The 24,917-nt window shown below is 39.7% G+C and overlaps 1 protein-coding gene across 1 annotated transcript; it reads right to left on the reverse strand.

Moving 5' to 3' along the window:
- Positions 1-809: 809 nt before the first annotated feature.
- Positions 810-24,906, reverse strand: cckbrb (cholecystokinin B receptor b). Its single transcript, XM_085374199.1, has 5 exons — positions 24,744-24,906; positions 13,102-13,353; positions 9,302-9,563; positions 4,517-4,644; positions 810-1,348 (listed from the first exon to the last, which is right to left on the reverse strand). Exons 1-5 carry the CDS (start codon positions 24,904-24,906, stop codon positions 810-812), a joined length of 1,344 nt encoding a protein of 447 aa, XP_085230325.1.
- Positions 24,907-24,917: the final 11 nt, after the last annotated feature.

The raw sequence follows: 24,917 nt of genomic DNA on the forward strand, positions 1-24,917 counted from the left end.
CAGGCTGCAGATATGAAAGTACTCCAGAGAAAATCACTGGGTGCCCCCTCTCCCGTCTGGAGGACATTGCCCATTCATGCTACCTGAGCAGAGTTGCCAACATCATCAAGGACTTCACTCACGCAGGCTTTTAGCTCAGTTTCTTCTCTCATGCAATAAAAATCAAATGAGAAAAAATAATAAAAGTGTGCCACCCATCTGGCTCCTCTGCACCCGCACTTCATTTATTAATGTACATACAGATTTGTATATTTTATACAGGTTTTTAGACCTTTATTTATCCTAGATTTTATTGTACGTCTTAGTTATAATCCTGTATTTTAGGTTTTTTTTTTACGTTGCACCACAGAGTAACATCTCAGTTTCCTTGTATATATTTACAATGACAATGAAGGCCATTCAGTTTAGAAGCAGGCACTTTGTCCACAAGGCAAATGTATTATCAGCATTAACACAGACAACCAGCAACTGACTGCAAAACATCAAACACAGTTTTAAAGTTACATAGCAAATCATGGGTTTGTTGTTATAGCTACATAATTACTATTTAGTTATAAAGACTGTCTCACATATCATGTAGCCAACCATGGAGGTATTCACACTTAAGACTGGGTTTCTTAAGATAATCGATATATAATTTTATTCACAGTCATAAATGAAGCTTCTATGCTGCTACATCACATGGCATATTTTTTCACTTCACATGAATGTCCCTATGAGCACGTGTTAAAAACAAAAAGCTGGGGGGATGTTGGGTCTCGTGTTGCCTCTGTAGCTGTCTTTTTTGAATTGTTGTGAATCCATTTCCCTCAACAGGTTCCCATAGTGCTGACAGTAGTGTAACTAAACTTGGACATGGACGCACCTGTTGCCATAGCGTCCTCCTCATTGTCCCGAAGCCCACGATGACGACGCCGATGGCAAGGCGCAATGCAACATGAGAACGTGGCGAGCAGAGCTTTGCGGAAGCGTGTGTTCATGAAGCAGTAAATAATCGGGTTGACGCAGGCGGAGGTGTAGCACAACAAATGGATAAAAGCGATGGGGGCCCCTGAGAGCGTCTGTGTGGCAGAGCTTTCATCAAAAGCCCGCCAGGTGTTGACACAGTACAGTGGCATCCAACAGACAAAGAACAGGACAACAATCACCACCAACATGCGAATGACTCGTTTTTTGGCCTCTAGCTTGGCTTCTGATGTGTTGCTGCGTGGCCTCTCTGCCTTGATCGCCCTGCCTGATGCAGCCATTGCAGACATCTCCATCGTGTGCGGCCGCTGGACTGCAGTCACATAGCAACCGTCTCCATCATCGCTGCCAGCAGACACAGTAGAGGTCAGGCCATTTACGTCTGAAATGACAAACAGGGTGAAAGAGAGAGTATTTTGGTGTTAATTAAATGCAATAAAAACAAATTCTCAGCCAAGTTCTTTAAAACCTCATCCTCTAATGTTTGAGCGGTGCTCCTGCTTTGTGATACTTTATGCCTTTTGTGCCCTTTGGGGATGGGTCTGGATTATATCAGAGGCAAATTAAAATTCAAAACACAAAGACATAAAGGACAGACACTACTTGAAGGTTTAAGTGAACTGATGCCAAACCACTGGAACAAAACAAAAATACAGAACATAATTAAAACAATAAAAATACTGGATATAGGTATTATTCCAAATGATTGCACACTCAGTAGCAATGAAAATATAGACATAAAACTGTGTATTACTTTAAGAATCCATCTGTCTGTACTTCATGTCGGGGCCTTCTTCTGGCATGCTTTAAATCATTTAACGACACCTCTGCACCTTATAATGTTTTATCCTATGAAACTAAATTGCCACGTCGTTGGAAGGAAATTACATCAACATAATGAAAAAAGCAATAAAGTCACAAACATCCTATAATGGAGTGCTGTATCCACTTGTGATGCCTTCGGCATTATTAAACTTTCAGACATTTACAGCACTTGATTAATTTTAGGGAAAAATGTTGTTTCCATTTAGAGAAGAACGAGTTTGCAAATACCTGAAATAAAAAGTGCTTGTTTACATTTTTTTAAAAATCATTTAATAACCTCAACCAAACAGTTTTTTTCTGAATACAAACCCATGGCTTTGTGTGTCCAAATGATTCCAATCACCGACTGCATTAAAACTAAAATTTGAAAATCAATTTAATTGTGAAGGAATACATTTTCTACAAGTCAGCGTTGTTAAACATAAAGGGTCTTGATATCAGAGTGATTCTGCCATCGCATTAAGAATAGTTTATTCTGGGAAATCATCTTTTATCCTGCAGCCAGCTGACTGACTCCTGTGTAAGGTTATTTTGGAGTCATTTAAAGAGCAACTTCTTGCCTTCATAGATGGAATATTAGCAAGTAATTCTTACTAGCCTATGGGGGTATTACAATTCAATAAAGCAATTTGAAAACCTTGCTTTTCCTCTATAAAGAAATAATAAAAGAGGATTCAGAATTAAAAGCCTCAAGGTACCACATACAAACAAGATCTGGTATTGTAAAGCACCTGCTGGATTATTAAACACATTTCATAGAGGCAGTTTTGCAGTCTGTGAGGTAAGATGCAATTTTTCAATCTCTTCTCCTCCCCTGTTTGTTTTTAATCCATATTGTTTTCCTCCAAAAACTCTTTTTATATTTGTACAATCTCTTTCTCTCTGAGAGCAAACAGATGGTAATGTCCATGCCTGCAGCTGCCAGCCAATCCATCCTCTAATGGAGCATCAGCAAGGACAGTCGGTGCTGCTATCACCCCAGACACGAGTTTGTATTCCGATAAAAGGTTATGTTTCACTTAGCCTGCGCACACTATATCAATTGTAGCACTAATGAAATTCTTGTAAAAATCCTCATAATTCACACAAACCCTGTAGAAAAAAAATGTAAGGTTCGAACTTGTTTGGTATGAGCTGATAAGAATTGTGGCATTCAGTAACAGAGAGTTTCATTCAACAGTGAAATCAAAACAAGAGTAAAGTCAATTAGAGAGCACTGACTGATCTGACTCATCAAGCCTTCAACTAATCCAAAATGCTGCAGCAAGAGTCCTGACAGGGACTAGAAAGAGAGAGCATATTTCTCCTGTTTTGGCTTCCCTTCATTGGCTTCCTGTTAAATCCAGAATTGAATTCAAAATCCTGCTCCTCACATACAAGGTCTTAAATAATCAGGCCCCATCTTATCTTAATGACCTTGTAGTACCATATCACCCTATTAGAGCACTTCGCTCTCGCTCTGCAGGCCTACTTGTTGTTCCTAGAGTATTTAAAAGTAGAATGGGAGGCAGAGCCTTCAGTTTTCAGGCCCCTCTTCTGTGGAACCAGCTTCCAGTTTGGATTCGGGAGACAGACACTATCTCTACTTTCAAGATTAGGCTTAAAACTTTCCTTTTTGCTAAAGCATATAGTTAGGGCTGGACCAGGTGATCCTGAATCCTCCCTTAGTTATGCTGCAATAGACTTAGGCTGCCGGGGGATTCCCATGATGCATTGAGTTTTTCCTTTCCAGTCACCTTTCTCACTCACTATGTATTAATAGACCTCTCTGCACTGAATCATATCTGTTATTAACCTCTGTCTCTCTTCCACAGCATGTCTTTTATCCTGTCTTCCTTCTCTCACCCCAACCGGTCGCAGCAGATGGCCGCCCCTCCCTGAGCCTGGTTCTGCCGGAGGTTTCTTCCTGTTAAAAGGGAGTTTTTCCTTCCCACTGTCGCCAAAGTGCTTGCTCATAGGGGGTCATATGATTGTTGGGTTTTTCTCTGTATCTATGAAGCGCCTTGAGGCGACTTTTGTTGTGATTTGGCGCTATATAAATAAAATTGAATTGAATTGAATTTATATCATATAAAAAACTCAATTGAATTACTCATAAAATGTCAATGTACTAAAAAAAACATCTACTTTGTGTTTGTTTTCGGAGTCCATCGTCTATTCGACTATTTTGTGCTTTTAACTGTTTAGTGAAAATACTAAGTATACTCTCTGTATACTGGAGCTACACACACAGATGAACTGAAATACAGGACCAACAAAAGTTCTATATAAACATTTAATATGAAGACGTTTTTTACTTCCTTTAACAAATCATTTCGATGAATATTTTTGCGATTCAGTTTAAAAGTGTAAAAAGTATGAATACAAGTAAAATTATTGTTATGGCACATTGATTCACCTGTCCATGTATTGAATTGCTGCTCTTTTTCTCCAAAACATAAGTGTTAATATGCGTGTCCTTTTTATATTTATGTATTTACATTTATACACATTTGCCTCATTTTATATGATAGCTATGCCGTATGTCGTGTGCATGCTGTTATGACAACTGAGATTAATAAACCTTCTCTGTTTCTGATTCCGATTTAAATGTTGTAGTTTTCTCTGTTTTTTATTGTTGTTTTCTTGGAACCACATGGCTTTCTGGAACATTAATTCAAACTTACTATTTTCTTTATGTTTTCTTTTATGTTTTCTATAAGTACTGTAGTGTAAATGGCCTCACCTGAAGAATCTTTTTTATGGCCCATTTCAAACTGGATGCCTCGATAAAGTTCTCTCGAGATCAAACCGTAGGCCACGATCATCATCACGCCTGGAATGGCAAACAGTACAAGCAACAGCAGAATGTACCTAAAAGAGAGACGAGAAGTTTAAAAATCCAACCACAGTGGACAAAAAAAAAACAATAACACGTGAACTCCGTGTACTGAGTTGCAGTCTGTATATATCTTATGAGTAACGCATTCATCACGTGCTTTGTATGTTTGCCTGTTGGTTTGTTGGGTCACAGCAAAGCATTGCATTTGAGCATTTTAACATCCAACAAGCTTGTTGCCTGGACCAGAAATAAAAACACAACTTGGATAAAAATGGAAACAAGTAAAGACAGTAGTTCTGGAACAAAATTCATAGCAGTTGTACATATACAGCATTATTACATGAGCGGTGTCTGCTAATGGGTCGCGCCACACTCAGGTTGAAGGCGGCTCTCAATTACACACCTGCAAATGTTACAGTGAGTGAATTTAACAAAACAGGGATGTTTTCCTGTTGGCAAAATCTGAACACTGATGGAAAAAAATCCTTCTTTCCAAGGATTTTTTTAAGTGGTCTCTTGAGGATTAGTTCTCCAGGCTTTCTGAAGGTCTTTCAGAGTTTGTCTTTGGTACTTAATGAATCTCTTTCTTTCTTCTGTTCTTTCTTTTTGTTAAGCCAGCAAATACCTACCTATGAAAAGGAATGTAACTCAAAGAATGAACGAATGTTGTGGCTACACATAACAGACCATGAGCAAAAAAAACCCCATTTTAAATTATATCTTTAGGCCTTTGTTACAAGCAGCCGTGTTGCAAAAGCATATAATTTGTTCCCATTTATTTGGTTGAATGTATGAAAAATGCCAACGTTAGCACAGTTTGACAGGCATAAATTAGAAGTTTGGCACCAACAAGGTGATTGCCAAAGATATTAGTTGAAAACTTGCGCAGTTTTGGAATGTCCCTCACAAAGCCTGGAGACTGAAGACTACTTATAGAAATGAAAAGAAAGTAAAATGTTTGTTTCTAAGCTCATTAGAATTGTGCAAACTCTGTTTTTTCCTTATGTGCTGTATTCCCATGTATGTTTGGTCATGTTTCAATCAATCACTGCAGCTATTTCTCATTTCCCCAGCAAAATATAAAGAAATCAGGCTTGAGACACACAGTATTGTGTGTCTAAATAAAATAATAATAATAATAATAAAAGTCTTGCAGGGAGACTGATGAGATAATGTCTCAAGTGGAGATTAGACCAATGACCTTTCCATTTTTAACAATTCCCAAGGTACTCATCTAATCAGCCATTTCATGAAGAAACACATACCACCGAGGGACGACTGCACATTAATATTCCAGAGGTTTATACAAATACGTTCACCATTGTAGACACACACAGTGAGACAGGATTATAGTTTTCATTGAGACACACAGAAAAGACATAGATACGCTTTAAAAAGTATAATCTTTTTATGTGGACTGGATGTTTTGAGGCCATTTGCTACATAAATTGAAAATCAAATGAAATGGGATCTAGCGCTCAGTGAAAGATTCACAAGGTGAAAACAATACCAGCTCTGCTGCTGCAGCTGCTTCGCTCTGTGGGTCAAATGTTATGATAATACATCAGAGACAGTGGGAGCAGAATTTATACCCAGAAGAGAAAATGAAATACAAACATGACAAATCAGACACAAATACAAAAACAAAAATAATGAGCACACAAAGATAATCACATGGTCGCCTGAAATTACATCCAAAGCCTGTTTTATCATAATTCATAACAAAAACACACTGAAGCACGCTATGTTGTCTTCACCTGTCCTAATGGTTCCACATAAACATTGAACAGACATAGTTAAAACAGGCTCCAGGTCCAAACATGGAAGTGAATGAGATATTTCAACACAGAGTGGCTTACTGAAAGGACACAGAGACACACACACCACTCATAAACACACACAGTTCATCTAAAGTTTATTACATTAAAAATCACTTTGTGATTGCAAGTGTTGTGAAAGTAAAGAAGGAAGGATGGTCCGACAGCGGGCTTGATGATGAAGTAAAAATATAGCTGGAAATGTGTGTTTATAATACGAGTAAAATGTTCAAACATATTTCCTATGAAGAAATAGGAACTTTTAATCTTCAGTCTTATAGTTGCCAAAAATATTGTTGCATGGAGTTAATTTAATGCCTGACTAAATTAAGGCTATGTAGCATGACTGAAATTTCATGGTATATTAGACCATCCTGAGTTAAAACAACTTCCACTGTGTGACTGCGTACCATATCCACTCATGGTGTCTATGTTCGTTAATCCAGGAGACATCCTTCTCTAAATTTCAGAGCATTAATGACTTTTCAGATATGTTTTGTTGTTGTTTTTCTTATATTTTTTATCAAATATGCATACAATAAATATATTACCTCACCATAATGTTAAAGAAATGAAAAGTATAACAAATAAAATGGTCTACACAAGAGACACTGATTTTGATCTCTTTGTAGTCTCTTCTTATTTTTCTCCCGCACTAGCTCATTAGGTAAGAATTAGAATTTGTTATAAATACAACTTAAAACAAATGTCACAGTAGTAAAAGAAGACATCAACTTCTACAATTACCCTAGCCATAGCAAATAAAATCTTGTATTAATCAGTAAATCAGAACTTTTCATAAAACACTGCAATGATGGGTCTTGGTGCTGCAGGTGTACTTGGTGTGGTATGTAATTCACTTATTACAAGGTGTTGCTTCACATAATTGATTTGGCAGAGTTTTATGTCCCTCCTGTCACAATCCCAAAGGGGATTTGTATCTCCAGCTGGAATCAAACTTGGCAAGAGAATGTGTGGATACTATGGGCACTTGATACATAGCTCATATACACACATATATACACATGGATACAAAGGCTTTATTGTTATGAGGAAAAATAAATAAGTCGCCAGCAGAAAAAAAATGTTGCAAACTGACAAAACAGAACATTTGCCAGTTTGCTGTTCTGGAGCATTCAGACGTGTGCTAACACAATGCCACAATGGACTTCCCAGCAAACCACCACCCCTAAGGTTAGACTGTAGAACAGGGGCCCCAACTCCAGGCCTCGAGGGCCGGTGTCCTGCAGGTTTTGGATCTCACCCTGGGTCTATACACCTGAATCAAATGATTAATTCATTACCAGACCTCTGGAGAACTGCAAGACATGTTGAGGAGGTAATTTAGCCATTTGAATGAGCTGTGTTGGATCAAGGACACATCTAAATACTGCAGGACACCGGCCCTTGAGGCCTGGAGTTGGGGACCCGTGCTGTAGAACAATCAAGAATATTGTGGCATGGACTTCTGGAGCAATGCCCTTTGCACAGACAAAACTAACGTGAAGATTTTTGCTACATTTGGCAAAAACCAAATGCAACATATCAGCACAAACATCTCAGTGTCATGCTGCACAGCCACGGGAACTGGGTATCTTGCGGTCATTGAATTGACCATGAACTGCTCTGTATACTAAAGTATTCTAGAATCAAATGTGAGGCCATCTGTCTGACAGCTAAAGCTTGGTTGAAATTGGGTCATGCAACATGACCGTGATCCCAAGCTCACCAGCAAATCTATAACAGCCTGTCTGGGGGGGAGAGAAGCTTTTTACGTCACATTACAGAGTTATCCGAAAGTAATATAAGTGCAGAAACGAAGTTTTTGATATTAAAACTCGTTTTTCAAGGTGTGTGCTAAGTTTTTCATAGAACTGAAGATTTGTGTGAAAAACTTTCTTTACTGAGTTTACCAAGTTGATAAGGGTTGAGGGTAAGGGGTAAGCTGCATCCACAGTGGAAGCGATTCATTCGTCATGTTTCACTTTGAAGCTTAAAGGTGGTTGCTTCCAGGTTCCTGTTGCCTAGGTAACCCCTCTAATGTATTTACGATCAGGTCATATGTCAATCAGATCTTATTCTCTCATTTGCTTACCTGGAAGTTCAGAGCACTTTATCTCAGATCTCATTCACTTTGCACTGGCATTGCATGTTACAGATTACGGGCCATTAAAGGAAATTTCTGCCAATTTTTTTTCTCATAATTTTAGAATAAGAAAACAAATTATTCCGAGAACTGTTTATTTTGTGTAATGTATCTAATAATCTATTTTTAATTCATTGTAACTTCATTTAGTTTGAAAATGTTTAGTTGTAGCTTAGTTTTTAATAGTGCCAGTGCTAGTTTTAGTCTTTTTAATTATATTTTAGCTATTTTGTATTGCATAGTGTACATGCCTCTGTGTTAAGATTTGCAAAAATTAGTACAGGTATTTTAATAAATACAGACTCACAGTGTTGTAACACATCAATCAATGCCTAACCAGGCAAGTTGCAACGCAAACTATAATAACCCTGGTCATCGGCGTAACTTTGTGCTGAACATTGGGGGGGGGGGGGGGGGGGGGGGGGGGGGTGTCATGATCTCTGTCTAAATAAATAAATAAATCTGGGTAAATTCCCAGATGAGTAAACATGCAACTATTTTGCTGGTGATACCTGAAACGAGTAAAGAAAATCAACAGCCTATTTATGCAAGATTATTCATAATTTTATTGAGGGGGTTATATTGGTTGGGTCTGACTATTGGGGGGGGGTCATAAGCCCCTAATGCCCCTGGAAATTACACCCTTGACCCTGGTGATGGGTGAAGAGTATTATTTTGAACATAGCACTCATGATTTATGTTACCAAAGTGAACCAAGACACGCACCAGGTCTGCTCCGCAGTTGTGACAGGCCACTTGTGGCGACACCGGTGTGCTGTAGTGTTGTCACGGCGCGGAAACGACTCCAGGTGACTGATGATCGGATAGGGGATCATAATGATCAAGGCCAGCACCCACGTGGCAGCAATCACCCGATAGGCGTGCGAACGGGTCTGCCATACCCGTGACTTCAGGGGGTTACAGATGGCGCTATAGCGCTCAATTGCTATGGCAACCAGGCTAAAAGTGGAGATGCTCACGGATATGCCTGTTGGAAAACAAACAAAAAAGTAAGCAGGTAAAATACTGTGTTCTTGCTATCTTGTATCTAATGACATCTTTTATTGTACTGTATAAACCTTTATTACTGCTCAGTGCCAAAAAAGAGTTTGGACCCATAATAAAAAAAATAACACAAAGCAAGTAGGCTATTATCTGCAATCATAACAAAAAGCTGCAGTCGGTGGAGACGTGTTTGCAAATGAATATAGTGTGAGGTGGAGACAGTTATCTGAATCATGTGGTGGAGGAAATCATGCTGGCCTGAGCCACAGATTTGATCTGCCATCCCTGTAGTGACAGGGCAAGACGGGAAATTACTCTTCACCTCTCTTATCCAGGTCTTCAGCAAGAATACACAATACAGACTGAGTGTGTGTGTGTGTGTGTGTGTGTGTGTGTGTGTGTGTGTGTGTGTGTGTGTGTGTGTGTGTGTGTGTGTGTGTGTGTGTGTGTGTGTGTCAGAGAGAGGGAGCAAGAGACCCTTAGGTGCACTATGGTTATATACGAAGGAAGCTTTAGAGCATCCCCCAAGGAAGCAGGAGACAATCCACCAATAGTCTCCCCTTAGGGTCCTTTTCTTCAGTGCACCTTAATGATGGCTGCCTTCATAAGCTTTACATGAGCCTTCTTTTCTCTTCAGTTCTCAAATAATTCTGGGCACAAAAGCCCTCCTGTTCTTGTTTGCTTTATTTTTTTTGACATATTTGAATATCAATAATTGCATTGGAATTTCTTATGTTGTTAACATAAAAATGTTATGTCCTCTCCTTTTCCAGGTATCTGCGTTACAGTACATTAATTAACTACTTAAATGAAATAAGCAACCATATTACACACTGAATTAAAGACTAAAGCTTACCTCCATCTCATTCCCCCTTCAAATTATTTTAAGAGGCCATTCTGTAGAAAATATATACTTAAACATTATGCTTAACTCTTTCCACTCCGTGGACAAATATGTTTCTGCTATTTGTGCAAACGCAATTTTTCAATGGTTGCCAAGGGCGGCACATTCACTCATTAAATTGTGCTTCATTTACTCTATGTAGCAACCAATTTGGTGGAGACACAGTTGAGAATTCAGGGTCAGTAGCCCCAGTCTAATCTTGATATTTCATCATCACATTTTATCTTTAAAGATGTAAAATTGCGCGTTTGTGCTCCAGGTTTTTTTTTTTTTTCAGTCTGGGTTTATGAAGACTTGTTTTTTGAATTTTTAAAGAAGCTCTCAAGTGTCTCTTGTCTGTAGAAAGCTCTAGCCTCACAGCTGTTGAGCTGTTTATGAAGTGAGGGATGGTGCATAGGTGGGAATGTCAAAAAAAGGCTTCAGACTGAGCGGGTTAGGGGCACGTCATCCTTGTTACAAACAAGTGAGAATACGTGCCACTTGTATAAGCTGAAGGTCAAAAGGTGAGAGATCCTAACCCTCTGTCTGCTATTGCTCCCCATTGTTTTCACAGATTTTATTAAGGTTAAGTGAAGTACAGGATTAGAAAGCAACAGGAACACTATAGTCAGTGCATCTGAATGGTGTCTTCATTTAGTATGAAACCACCAGCTGCCACTGATGATTGTTTCATTTTCTAATATCCATCCATCCATTCGCTTCCGCTTATCCTTTTCAGGGTCGCGGGGGGCGCTGGAGCCTATCCCAGCTGTCATAGGGCGAGAGGCGGGGTACACCCTGGACAGGTCGCCAGTCTGTCGCAGGGCCAACACACAGGGACAGACAACCATTCGCACTCACATTCACTCGCACATTCACACCATTCACACAATGGCAATTTGGATTTTCCAATTAACCTATCCCCTCAAGCTGCATGTCTTTGGACAGTGGGAGGAAGCCGGAGTACCCGGAGGGAACCCATGCAAACACGGGGAGAACATGCAAACTCCACACAGAAAGACCTCGGCCTGATGTTGGAATTGAACTCAGGACCTTCTTGCTGTGCGGCAACAGTGCTAACCACCGTGCCACCATTTTCTAATAAGCCAAGTTAATTGTTTTCCAGGTAAAATTGACTTAGCTTTGCAGTCAAACTCGAAATGTAATTGCTTAGATTTAAAATAGCAAATGATGCCAAATCAGCTTGCATCAGACAAAAAGATTTTTGCTTTTGAAAAATGATACATAATCAATGATTACATGATACATGATTATAGATTTTCTTTTGTTTAAGCCATTATTTTTGCCTTTGCGTTAAACTTTTTAAATACAGTTAATTTGTTTGTTTTTGTTTTTTCTATTTCTGGTTGCAAAGTATTCCAAATCTGTGGGCCCTTAACTGTAAATGATGACTGACCCAATATCCTTTACAGATAACTCGATCACCATTAACAACTCCCCTCAGAGCCCAACTAATTTACCAAAAGCCAGAAAAGTAATTCCGTAGTGAACTGAAAAATGTATCTCTTTATAATCTGCAGACAAATGTCTGATGAGGAAAGAATTAAGAAAAGTGTCCAGGCAAGCATGAATGTTGCCTATAGTAAATGCCATAATTGGAGAAAATGATGTTCTTTTATTCATCCTCATCCTTTAGCCGCCCCTCCTTGAGCCTGGTTCTGCTCCAGTATTCTTCCTGTTAAAAGGGAGTTTTTCCTTCCCACTGTCATCATTCTTGGGGGTTTTCCTTTTCATTTTTCATTATTATAAGGTCTTTACCTTACATTATTAAATGCCTTGAGGTGACTGTATTGTGATTTGGTGCCATAAACATAGATTTGAATTGAACTAAAATGTAATATTTACACACTGCTTGCTAACAAATGACAGCATCTTTAGCTTTGTAATTATCTGTAACCTACTGTCGCTGATTTAGATTTCATACATTATTAATATATATATTGTGTATTCATTTATATAATTCATATATCATTAATACTGATTTTAAATGTTGTTCTTGTAAATATGAGATGGAAAGTGACTCCCATTAGTCTGGAGTGAACTCTAAATTTGCAGATATTTGCAGAAATTTGGAGCAAAGTTACTGAAAGTTGCTTCACATTCTTTAGTTTCATGGCATTAAAATGGCTTTTGATGATTTGCTATCCTCACCACAAGCTTGAACTTTAACACTGTTCACAGAAAAGCCCATACAGGCGCCCTGAAGAAATTCCCATTGGTAGAGATACTTTTAACCTCCATCAGAAGGTGTCTGACCTCTCATCTTATTGCAAACCACCGATGTGCGACTGTGCTGCTTAAAATTCAACTGAATCAGATTTATACAGCACTTCATAGCAGTTCTTCTGTATCAGCTAAAAAGATTATCACCAACATTGTACCAAGGACATTTGTACGTACATTATCGTTCTGTAAAACACAGCTATATTTACAATGTATGTCTATATATGTCTTTACCATAGGGAAACCTAAAATTTATGGTACAGATAGATTAAAATGAAATTAATTGTATCTCTCCAATAAGCTTAGCTAAGAAAATTTAAGAAACTAAAATGTTCCTAAAATGTAAAAAGGTAGCTTCCAAATATCTGAAATCACTACACCCCCTTTCTCTCACCCATGAGGTAGGTGACTATCTTGCACATGGCAGCTCCAAAGATAAAGTCCTTAAGGATGCTGGGGATGAGGTTGAAGGGCATGCAGAAGATGGCCATCATCAGGTCACTGACGGCAAGAGACAGCAAGAAGGTGTTGGTCACGGTGCGCATGCGCTTGTTGACCGTTAGAACAACAATGATCAGCAGGTTTCCGAATACACTCAGGAAGAAGATCAGCGAATAGAGCAGGATCCGAAGTGTGTGGTCTTCATCTGGTAACAAAAAGAAGAAGAACACAGGGAATATTAGCGTGCTAAAGTGTTAGTCTGTTTTCATTCAGTGGTGTACTCTTCACTTTTTAGCTTCATAAAGCTGTCTAATTCTCGCTGTGTTTATTAAGTTGTAAAAGTCAATGAGTGAGCAGGGTCTTATCTGCTAGGATTTGTCTCTTAAAGGTGGAACGTCTGATTGTGCAGCCAACAGCAGTACAATTGGGAGTTGTTACTGTTAAAATATTATTATTATATTGTAATGCTTTGCACAGTTTTTATTACCTTTAAACTGCGCTGGTTTGTTTGTAAAATGTTAGATGCTATTAAGTGACAATATGCCATGGCCACAATGAAGGACATTACAGTGTCGGTGACTGTGTCCAAACTGTTATGGTGTGAAAAGTGTCCTGACAGTTCAATTTATCCCCAGCTGAAAATTTGCAGAGTGGCACTGCTCTGTTTCCTGTCTATAAACACTGTGTTGGCCAAAAATTGTTGTGGTCCAAGAGCATCAGCAACAACAGAGGGGACCTTGTTTTTACATCCAGTAGTGGTCTCTTAAAAATCGTAAAATATTGATCATATCATTGATCACAAAATATAAGAGACACTATTCGTCAGCATCTCTTGTATTTTGTTTTGAGATTTACTTTGTGTCTGTTTATTGCCTTGGTTATGTTCTTCTGTTTTCTGTTCCCCTCTTGTTCACATTTTCCCAATTTGCCCTCAGCGTATAGCTCCTGTTCTACCTTTGTCAGTGTGCCTGATTGGCCTCATTTGTGTGCTTCCTGTTGTTCCTAGAGTTTGTGAATTTTGCTCATTTTGTTTTGTGGACTGTGGACTCTGACCTAATCAAAGGTTAGGTTTTGTTTAGCTTGTCTTCCCTAGTTTCTTTTGGCCCACTTTTGGCATAACCGTAAAAATTATTGCAATGAAACAAAAAGTTACATGGATTTAACCTTAAGTTTTAATCAATAGAAGACAATTGTGTATCTACAGAGTGATGGTGATGATAATACAGAAGAGGATTAGGGCCACTGGGGGGAAAAAAAGTGGGTACGTCTTTTTTTTTTTTCTTTTTCTGAATTCTGAGAAAAAGTCAGAATGGTGCAACTGCATAAAAATTATAGAAAGTTATGCTAGGAAAAAGGACTAGAGTTGGATGCACCTTCTTATTAGTTTAAATATTTAAACTTTGCTGTAAAAATTCACTTCATGCTGCCTCATGAAAAATCCTGTGAGCTGGATCCTCCCATAAGGTAGTGGACTCTCTCCTGATACCACTGGCAAGATAAATGACCCTTTTTAAGTCGAGAGGAGCTGACTGTGTTAACCTTGGCTTTTAGAGAGACAGAGAAAAAGGGAAGAGCTTAGAAAAGAGAAAGTGAAATCATAAGCTCTGAAGATGTTATTGTAATTTGATTACAGCTGCCGGTTGTCCTGACGGCTGTATGGGGCAAATATCTGTGGAGTCAGAGGTGTAACACAACTTTTATATTGGAACCTCTTTTTTTTTAATCCACGATTTTGATGATGATATTGTGGCGGGGTGTGGTTAGCGGTGCCACTGCAGAAGAGGAGTGGCGCAGTGGGTTCAAGGCGTGGTGGTAGGGGAGGCTGGAATCCTAACAAGGAACTTAAACCATGTTTTAAATCTCGATTGTGTTTATTTGAATGGGACTTGATTTGTATTCCCAAAAGAGGGATTTAGATCCCACGAAATGACAGGTCCCTACAAAATAAATAATGCAAATACAAAAAACTACAAAGAGTCATAACAGATAACACACGCTAGGTTTTTCCAGGTCTCTCACCTACTATAGGCAGGTTTAAACATTCCCAAAGTGGATTTTTAAAATACGTTCACTGATTCATTACTTCCTGTAACAGCTGCATCCCAAATAGCCAACAAATCTCTTCCCCTCTTTATCTGGAGAACATCTGGATAGCACTAAAACCCATGTTATAAAACCCATGATACGAGGCAAGTTCATACACCTTAAAATGATGTCATCCTTTTAAATGATAAACCCTGACAGGCAGATAGTTACATTTTTTTTTTCAAGTTAGCAGGTAAAAGTCAGTATGAAATAATACTTACAGGATTACAACGACACTAAAACTATCGAGCGCATCCTTTCAAATGATTTTTGTAAATTGAATAGCAGTCTCCAGGCTGCAGGAGCTCAGCAACAACCTCTGAAAAATATTCAATTTATGTGTGAAACAGTTAATATCATTTGCTTTTCATTCCTTCAGTGCCATTTCAACCAAGTTCCTCTAACAAATTTAGAAGGTTTTTTTATTTTCCTATCCTAAAGTTACAGTCTCAATCTTGCATAAAAATACTGTTAAATGTAAAAGATTACCTAAAGCCTCTCTGTGCCCTCAGCCATTGGCAGCTTCACTGGATCATATCCTGTAAAGTCCATGTTAACGGCATTCTCTCTTATCTTCACCTCGCCTCCCTTCTTAGACACAACACTCTTTTAAACAGGTTAGCTACTGTGTCTGTATCCTGGGGATTGGAGGTACCCATGTGTGCTGAATCTTGAGGACACAAATCACATCGCACACATAAGCCCGGACTTCACTGACACAGTTGTGGAGGCATGTGCAGTCAAACACACTCAAGCCTTTAATCCCCTGAAAATATACCACCGCAGTTCCTCAAAGGCACCGGTAAATTAGATTAACTAAAGTCTGCAAATATATATCAAGAGTGTCTGTGTCCTTGAAATCACCAAATTTATTGATATCCCTTTCTGTCTTCTTCTTTTTTTGTGTTTTAATTTGTTTTTAATTATTCTTTTTTTCACTCATTGCAGTGCCCTTTTTTAGTGAGGCTATGGTCATTGTGTTTTTAATTTAAATCTACTTGACTTTTAAATGTTTCAGTTTCAGAAGTCTTTTGCTGCTTTAATACTCCATTGATTCTTTCCCCCTCTGCTCTCAGTTAAAGTAGAAAGCTTTTACTGTTTAAAAAAATGTAAAAAATTAAAAAAATCAGCATCCAGACACACGACAATGTGGCTCCCACCTAATTTGCCAAAGTGCATGAGAAAAAAAAGGTAGCCTAGTGCTTGTGTTTTGAGCACTGAGTGTTTTATTTAAGAATCAGGAGCTAATGCCAGCATTGATTAACATTTCCGTTGCTTTAAGGACATTCCTTAAGGATCACATCAGTGACTTCCAATATAAAAAGTAGGATTAACAACGCAACATAAAAAAAACACCCAGAACCACATTTATTTGAAGTAATCCCAAACCTAACTCTTATTGACTTTTAGTAATCCACCTGGGATGTAAACATGTGTATTGTGCACAGCTGGCTGGGATAATCCGAGCTCCACTTATCTGCCTGCTTAACAGAAGGCGACGTAATGTTCAGGTTGTGCTGCAAAATCTGAACATGGATACGCAAGAGCGGACATGAAGTTAAAGAGGTACATTATTGGAATTGCTTCGGTGCTCCTAATGCATATGAGCATATTTATAGTTCATGGATAAAAATAGAATCATGTCTTACCAAATTGATTTGGTGCTCTTGAAACCACCCATTCACTCAAATGTTCTTGTATCACTTAGCTTGGTCAGCAAAAAGACAGTATGCCAGTGAGTCATATGGTCTCTCTCTCTCTGTCTCTCCCTTTCACACACACACACACACACACACACACACGCACACACACACACACACATCTAATGACATGTGCCTCCACCATCTGTCTCACAAACTCCTCCTATGCAAATAAAAAGCATTAAGCTCTAATATGGTTGGTGTGCTAATAACAGACATGCAAACTGCAGCCACTGAAATTGTTACATTTGCATTGAGGGCGCAAAAGCAGAATGGAAATACGGAGACACATGATTGGCAAGAAAGAGGAAGCAACACTCTTCTTCATTACTGTCTATCTCTCTTTCACCCTCTCTTGCTTAATGAAATATGTTACACTGGCTTCTGCCTAATCAAAGCCAATTAGCTTTCCTGTGTGCTCGCTGATAACTCCCTGAGCACATTTACCAGTTCCTTCAGGACAGTCTTCGCAATAGCTGCTACTTGGCTCATCAGTGTAGAATGGAGGCATTCTTAATATTTTACCTTTCTCTCACACGGGCCAAAACATGTCTGCAAAGGGAGCACCCTAATACTGCAGTCTTCTGTTTCACAGCGTCGCTGGGCTGATTAGTGCCGCAAAATGAAAATGCGGTACTCAATGAGTCTGTTTAAATGCTAAAATTAATATTATTGTTACTTGAACTTCTGATAATAACTTATTTTTAAGGTTGTGAACATATTGCAAAACAGACTCATATATAGCCCAAAGGGTTGACTCTGTTCATCTGGTCGTAGCGTTTTCAGTGGGAGAAACGTTTCGTCACTCATCCAAGTGACTTCTTCAGTCTCAGCTGACTGCAGGTTTCCTCAATTTTATAAACAGTGCATTTGCACAATGACTGAAACTAGCACCACTGAAGGAACGATGGGCTGGGAGGTCAGTTCCTGATCTCACATCAACTGATGATGATCAATTCTGTGACCATCATCATTAATGATCAGGGAACTGACCTCCCAGCCCATCGTTCCTTCAGTGGTGCTATGTTATGCTGAACCAAAGCTACTTATTTGCCATTTATTTATTTGGCAATGATTACTATGTAAGGGAAAGTAAATGACAAAAAAATATAAGCATTGTTGAGCTTTTGTAAAACAAAAGAAAAATCACATAATGAACTCCTCAAGTCAGTAAACCTTCCCTGTAGAGGTGCTATAGGTATATTATACTTGGCCAGATGTGATTTATGACTGTAATAAAAAAAAAAGGGGGGGGGGGGGGGGTGGAACGATGATTCAGAATTTGATGACTAGTGCTTACTTCAACAACAGGCTGTACGGTCTGTGCATTTTTCATACAGTGAAATCTTCGCTTGTGAAAATGGGCCCACATCTTGATTTAACACATCTACTCTATAGGGTTATTGATGTTGGTAAAATATCTTAAATAAGGGTAAGAAACAAAATAGTAGTTGATAAGATAAGGTGAAACTGTTTTTGCACAGACTTTTGAAAAACAATTTTTTAACCTACTGTATTGTAGTTGAGAGGGAGCAGGGTAACCCCCAAAGCACATTTTATTCATTCTTTTCCTTCTGGTTACTTTTGCCTTCTTTCTCATCGCTGTTTCTTTCAGAAAACAGATCCAAAATGAAACTAACATCTTAATGTAATTTTATACTAGAATTAGTAATTACTACAAATTAGTAATTTCTAAAGAATTGGTGCTTAAGAAAGATTAAAGCACTAAAGCTTTAATGTTACAATTTACATCTACAGTTATGTGTCCACTGTCTTTTCGGATACACAGTGCTTCCTCATTCATTACTTTATTGCACTTATCACTTATTTGTCAATCAAATTTTGACTTTAGACAAGAATTTAAAAGTGCATTGTTTAAATGATGATTTACCCAGAACTGTTTGGCCCTGTGTGAAAAAGTAATTGCCTTCTAAACTTGATAACTTGTGCCACTCTTGGGAGAAAGTGCAATAACTGGCACTGAGTCTTTCACGACAATGTGGAGGAATTTTTGCTCATTTTATTTCCCCCGAATTGTTTTAATTCAGTCACACGAGATTTTCTGGTAGAGAGTAAAATTCCTGGTTACATCAATCATGGCAAGCTTTCCTGTTGTTCTGGGTTCTTTTGTGATCTCCTGGATGAGTCATCAATATAGTTTTGGAGTAGTTTGTTAGAAAACTCCTGGGAAGGTTCACTACTGTTCCATGTTTTCTCCATTTGTGGACAATGTCTCTCACTGTGTTTGACTGGAGTTTCAAAGCCTTAGAAATGGCCCTGTAATCCTTTCCACACAGATAGATGTCAACAGTTTTTTTTCTTAGCTGTTCTTGAGTTTCTCGTGATCATGGAATAATATGCTGCTTTTTATTGGTCGCTTTTTTTTTTTTAGTTTAGATACACTAGCTGCTCCATAACATTAAGTTAGCAATCATGACCAAGACATCTGCTATACCCTTAAAAATAAGGCAGGAATTTCTAGTTTACTTCATACCCGCCAGGTAAGTATGAACAGCTTTTTCCCGTAATACATGAAATCATGCATTAAAAACTGCATTTGTTTGACCATCTAAATCTAAGTGTGAAAAATATGCAAACAAAAAAGAGAAAGAAATCAGGAAGGGGCAAATACTTCTTCACACTATAAAATGTCATCACTTCACCACTGTATACTGAGCTTTGAGCCAAGCTAACATTACCATGCCATTACGCTATATTGTAGAGAAAGGCAAAATATAGGGTGATTGGGGGTGGAATTTTTTTTTCTTAGAATGATTGTTTTCTTTTTTCCCTTGGGAGATTTGAGAAAACAATTTTATAAAATGAGAAATGACAACTTAGACCTCAGGAAGTTATTAGTCTGAATGTTTGTAATTATCAGCATATTTGAATTCTGGCCTGAAAATCTGGCCTGAAAATTTGCGTCTGGTTTTCTTGTTATACAGCAGAATGGGCCAGATAGGGGACAAAAAAATCAAATCAGACACATACGGACAGACACAAACATAACACAGAGGCCAGAGCTGCCAGTGAGGCAGAGAAATATCATGTAATGGTTAATGTTGCAGGAAATTACTCTATAGATAGGAAGTTATTACTGAAACCAACACTGACCATTTGGCAAGGCTTTGTTTGTACCCAGCTAAACCAAAAGTCTTTTCAGTTTAAAGAGCCAAATGACAGAAGGGAAGCCTGTAGCACATCCACGTCTGGCCACTGACGCTGACACACAGTCTGCTCTCTGTTTACAGACTGCAGGAAAAATCACTTTGTTTTAACTGCTGGGGGTTTTCTACTTGCAATTATCCGAAAGAGGCCAGATATGGTGCTTTAGATCATGTGTCATTTATTTCTTGTTCGGCTCCATTGCCAGCACATGTTGTTTCACTATGTAATAGAGAGATACGTCTCTGAATTTGGGCAGATCACACAGAGATGCAAGATGTGGGTCGTATTGGACACCATTGATTGTTACGCTTTTTTTTAATGCAGAACAAATTTGCAAATAATGTGCGACAGCATATCTAACATGTCATTAATAACAACTTACCAGCCATTAAAGTGCTGTTTAAACACTGCAGAGCAGATGCTAACAAATCATCTGTAACAATTCAACTGACAAGTAAAGTAAGCCTGTTATTTAATATGTTCAATTATGAACAAAAGTATAAGAGTTTGTATTTCATTAATGAATATTAAAGGTTTCGTATGTTTCTTGCAACCAGTAGCTACACAGGATATTATAGATAATTTACTAACCCTGCATTTCACCAGTCTCTTAAACATATGCAACACCCATCGTTTTAAATCCCAGTATACCCTCGTGTCGCTGCGCCTGTGAGAGGAAAGCTGGCTCGTCTCCTGTTAGACCTAGGTATTGGTAAATGTCACAGCTAGTGGCTAATCCAGCAGGGTAAATGCCACCTAAGCCTTGTCACTAAGTCAACACCCCCCCCAACCCACCCCCACCCCCCAACCGAACAGTTGATCGCGGCAACGAGCAAACCCATTTACTGCTGACTGACAGACTACAGCATGCAATCCACAGAGTCTCCCATCACAGCGGTCAGCATGCAGAACATTAGGTTTGCTGCTTGTCGCACAGCGCAGGCATGTATTAAACACCTCAGCTCTCACAGGCAGAGTGAGAAGCGAGGGTGTGAGCGACAGTAGATGGAGCGCTGAGAGAAGTGGTGGGAGAAAAAGAAGAAATGAAAGGGAAAATGGTTACATTTTTGTACATTTTACTTTGGGGTTTTTTTGTTTACTAGACACCTTTTGTTTTGCATAAACTGCTTTCTGAAAACAGATTTGAAATGGTGGTTTGCTCCTGGCACTGACAACAGACCCCTCTTTCATTATTTTTCATCATCCCCTCCAGAAATTGCCTCCTGCTGCTCGAGTGACAAATTATGCGCCAGATTTCCAGTATCCTAGATAAAGTATAAGGATTTTTATTGATTCTATTAATGAAAACCAAGCAACGTGTGACAAGCTTCCTGTGAAGCCACAGTAACTGAAGTCTACAGCGATGATGTAAATCCATGTCCAATTTACCATCAGGGTGTATACCTCACCCCTGACGTCGTTGCCCACCTCTCAATTTTAAATACACTTAGTCATTGAGGGCTAGCAGGAGGGACTATGCGCTTACCTGCTGCTCCATGGCAGGTAGCTCCATGCCCTCCTGGGTTTTAATTGCACCTTAGAACACATATGCATCAACACTACAATGAGCGGGTGGAGGGAGGTTTGGAGTCTTCTCCCACCCCCATTCTCTGCGGCCTGCTGGAGCGGGAGGGCTAGTAGGAGGAGTTGGCCGTCCGACTGCGGTCTGGGGTGTGGGGCCTCCCTGCTGCTGCGGAGTCGGGGTGGTCTGCCTCTCCCCACCGCAGGGAAAAGGGTAACACCACCTGGGTCTGGGTGCAATTCCCCCCTCCAGGGGCAAGGGTACCTAGACCCGGTTTGTAGAGTACGCTTGGGGAGTGTGATTGTGTGTACAGCGTCTCTTTATGTCTGTCTCCACGTTGGTTGAGTGTGGAGTGAGTGCATATGAGAGCATGAGGGTGGGAATGGATGTTTGTGTCTGTGTGTGCCTGTATGTCTGTGTCTATATGTCAGGTTGGGTATCAGACGCCACCTCTCTGGGGACACCTCAGGCCCTCCAAGGTTTGGAGGCCTATCTCCACCCACCACCACTTCCCCTGCCGGTGGCGGACTCCCTCAGGTGTCGGTGTGTTGGTGGTTCTTTGTGTCTGGGGGTGGGCGTCCGGGTACACACCGGCTCACTCCTTGGCGGCCGCTTGTCGGGGCCTGGGGCCTGGGGCTCGCTCGGGCCCCCTTTGGAGGTGGGGTGCCCCCGGCCTCTCGGCCTGGGGCTCGGTCACTCAGGCGCAGCTGGGGGCCGGCGGAGCTCACGGGCGCGTCACTGCAACTCCCCCTGACTTCTGCTCCGCGGCTGCTGGGCGAGCCCTCATCTGGGACTCTCCTCAGCTCTTACTGGAATAGTGGCGCGGCTGCCCCTCTGTTGGTCTTCCATGGTCTCTTGTGTTCTGGGGGCCTCTGGATGTCTGGAGTTTTGATCTCCTCCATACCCGCTTCACACCCTGGAGGACGGGGCTGTGGCCCCCCCACACTCCCTAGCAGATCATTACATGGAGAAACCTTTGGAATGCAAGCATGCTGATCCACACAGGTATGCACACATGGGTATTCACAGACGCGGACTAAAGCTTTCTTGGCTGCTGCCTCAAAGCACACTGTGCGCTGTCTATCTTGCGTGCTGCACAATATCGTTTATTATTTAGTAAATATTGATATCTATGGCTAGCTAGTTTATTGTGATGGTGCTTTGTTTTCTCTATTATTATGTTGCTCTTTGTTGTTTGCTGTCTCCTCTGTTTGTTTTTTTTTTGTTTGTTTTTTTTTTTTTTTCTCCATACAGGTGACCCAGGAGTTCTTTTTTTTTTTTTTTCTCTCTCTCTTCCCCCCCCTTCTCACCGTCTCTTCTCCCCTTTGGTTTTCTTTCTTTCTCTCCCCCTCTTTCTCTCATTCATTCCCCCTGTCCTATTTATTAAAAAAAAAAAAAAAAAAAAAATGACAAAGGATGAACTGAAGCTCTGCCATCACGTAATGTCGCATACTGCTGTTTCTGATGTCATTTAAAAAAAAAAAAAAAAAAAAAAAAAAAAGTAAATCCATGTGCCTTGAAGCCCTTAGAGAATACGTAGGTGTCTTTTTTTTTTTTTTTTTTTTACCTTTTTTTTCTCGCTTTTTGTTTTGTTCTTTTTCTTTTTCAAACCTGAAACAACACCTGCACTGTGTTGAGTGTGAAACCATTTTGAAAGGTGTCTGCAGTCGAGCAACATGTTTCCACCTGGAGCTTGCAGAGGTTTGGCCTTACTTTGACATGCACTCGCTCCCACTTTGTGCCTCGCTCAGGGGTGAATGCCAGTATCCATGGTGAAATGCTCACAAAGCAGCGGATGTACATAGACATTTTGCAGAGCAACCCTTTTTTTGTTACCAGGTTATTCCAACAATTTTGTGTCATATTTTTGTCTTCAGAAAATGTGCATTAAATTCTCAAATTTAATACTTACAGCACTTTCCCTTTGTGTTTTCCATTTTTATGGCAACTTTCATTCACAACTTACTGTAAATCATGCAGTATCATAGCTTGGCTTTTAGTGTACCCTCTCCTCTTATACACATATCAAATGATTTATACAAAAAAACACTCTTTGGCAAACAGGCGGAGCCTGGACTGGAGATATCTCACTGATCAAAATAAATGTCATCCATTGAGGAAGGATAAATTTACTAAATCCCTGCAGACTACATGTGGTCCACGGCACGCTCCTTGAGGTCACCAATCTGCATAAAACATACGTAACTCTTTCAAAGTCTGACAGTGATGCAACTCAATCTGCCTGATAAACACAGAAGGGCAGAAAGAGGAGATGAGAAGAATGATTGACAGAGGTGGAGAAGCAATCAATTTGGGAGTGATGGAGTGAGAAATGACGGTGACAGCAGCTGCACTGGGTCCGACACTTTAATTTGATCTATTTATATGATCATCTGAGATCAGTATGAAGTGCAGTTATGAGATACAGTGAGAATATTAACCAGAGAGAAAGAACGGCCTGATTTGAAGGAGTGATTGACATGTTGTGGGGGAAAGAAAATATCTTAGTTTGCTGCATATAATATATGAAACACATCTGCTGCCAGGCTCGGGAGACACAAGCCACCTTACATTGATCTGTACTTGTTAGATGTGCCCTCAGTGGGCTTGTAATTTGAAGTGTTCTAATTCAGCCTCAGTTTGAAATTACTTACCACTGGGAGGTGTAAAAGATCGTGTGTAATTATGGGAATGATTGAGGGAGAGGCAAATCAATCATCATCGCCTACAATGCACTACAGTTTTAAGTCTTATAAAAGGGGTACAGGTATCTGTCATTTATATAAAAGTATACTGACAGAAAGTTTGTCACCTCCAGGTAAAATGTTAAGCACAGAATGCTTTTACCTTAAGTTGTTAAAAGCACAGATTGTATCTGTTGTAGTTTTAAGGACTTGAAAAACAAAAACAATCCGTTTTAGTTTCTCTGAAATCAGAGCTCATCAGTCCCATCACATCCCAATGAAGTCAATACTACAAATTAAACTTAAGTTGGACATTGCATACAGTCTGCGGACGTATGCAATGCTTCAGTGCAGATAATAGCGCGTTAAAATTAAATAAAGAGACATTATGGTGGCACATTTCATTAAAAGATGAGCTATGTGTGTGCGCGCTCACCTCTCTGCCTCGCACGCGGAGGTATGAGGAGTGTGGACGCGTTGCCGCAGGCGATGTTTGTTGCCTCCAAGCTCCCGTTACCCGCTCCGTTCTTCAGCGCGTCGACCTGCGCTAAAACGCACTCTGGGTTGATGGATGTCTCATTTCTCACGTAGTCAGCCATGATTCTGATTT

This window comes from Diplotaxodon limnothrissa, linkage group LG16 (genome assembly GCF_057381915.1).
Source record: "Diplotaxodon limnothrissa isolate DT_005_m linkage group LG16, D_limnothrissa_male_GT1.1, whole genome shotgun sequence".
Classification (NCBI taxonomy): domain Eukaryota; kingdom Metazoa; phylum Chordata; class Actinopteri; order Cichliformes; family Cichlidae; genus Diplotaxodon; species Diplotaxodon limnothrissa.

What these genes read in the sequence shown, in the direction of transcription:
- cckbrb (XM_085374199.1), bottom strand. Translation starts at nt 24,906, where the DNA reads ATGGCTGACTACGTGAGAAATGAGACATCCATCAACCCAGAGTGCGTT. An exon ending in GATAGTCACCTACCTCATGG is followed by an intron (nt 9,564 to 13,101) that starts GTGAGAGAAAGG and finishes GTTTTCCAACAG; the next exon opens with GCATATCCGTGAGCATCTCC. An exon ending in ACAACTGCGGAGCAGACCTG is followed by an intron (nt 4,645 to 9,301) that starts GTGCGTGTCTTG and finishes TCTCTCTTTTAG; the next exon opens with GTACATTCTGCTGTTGCTTG.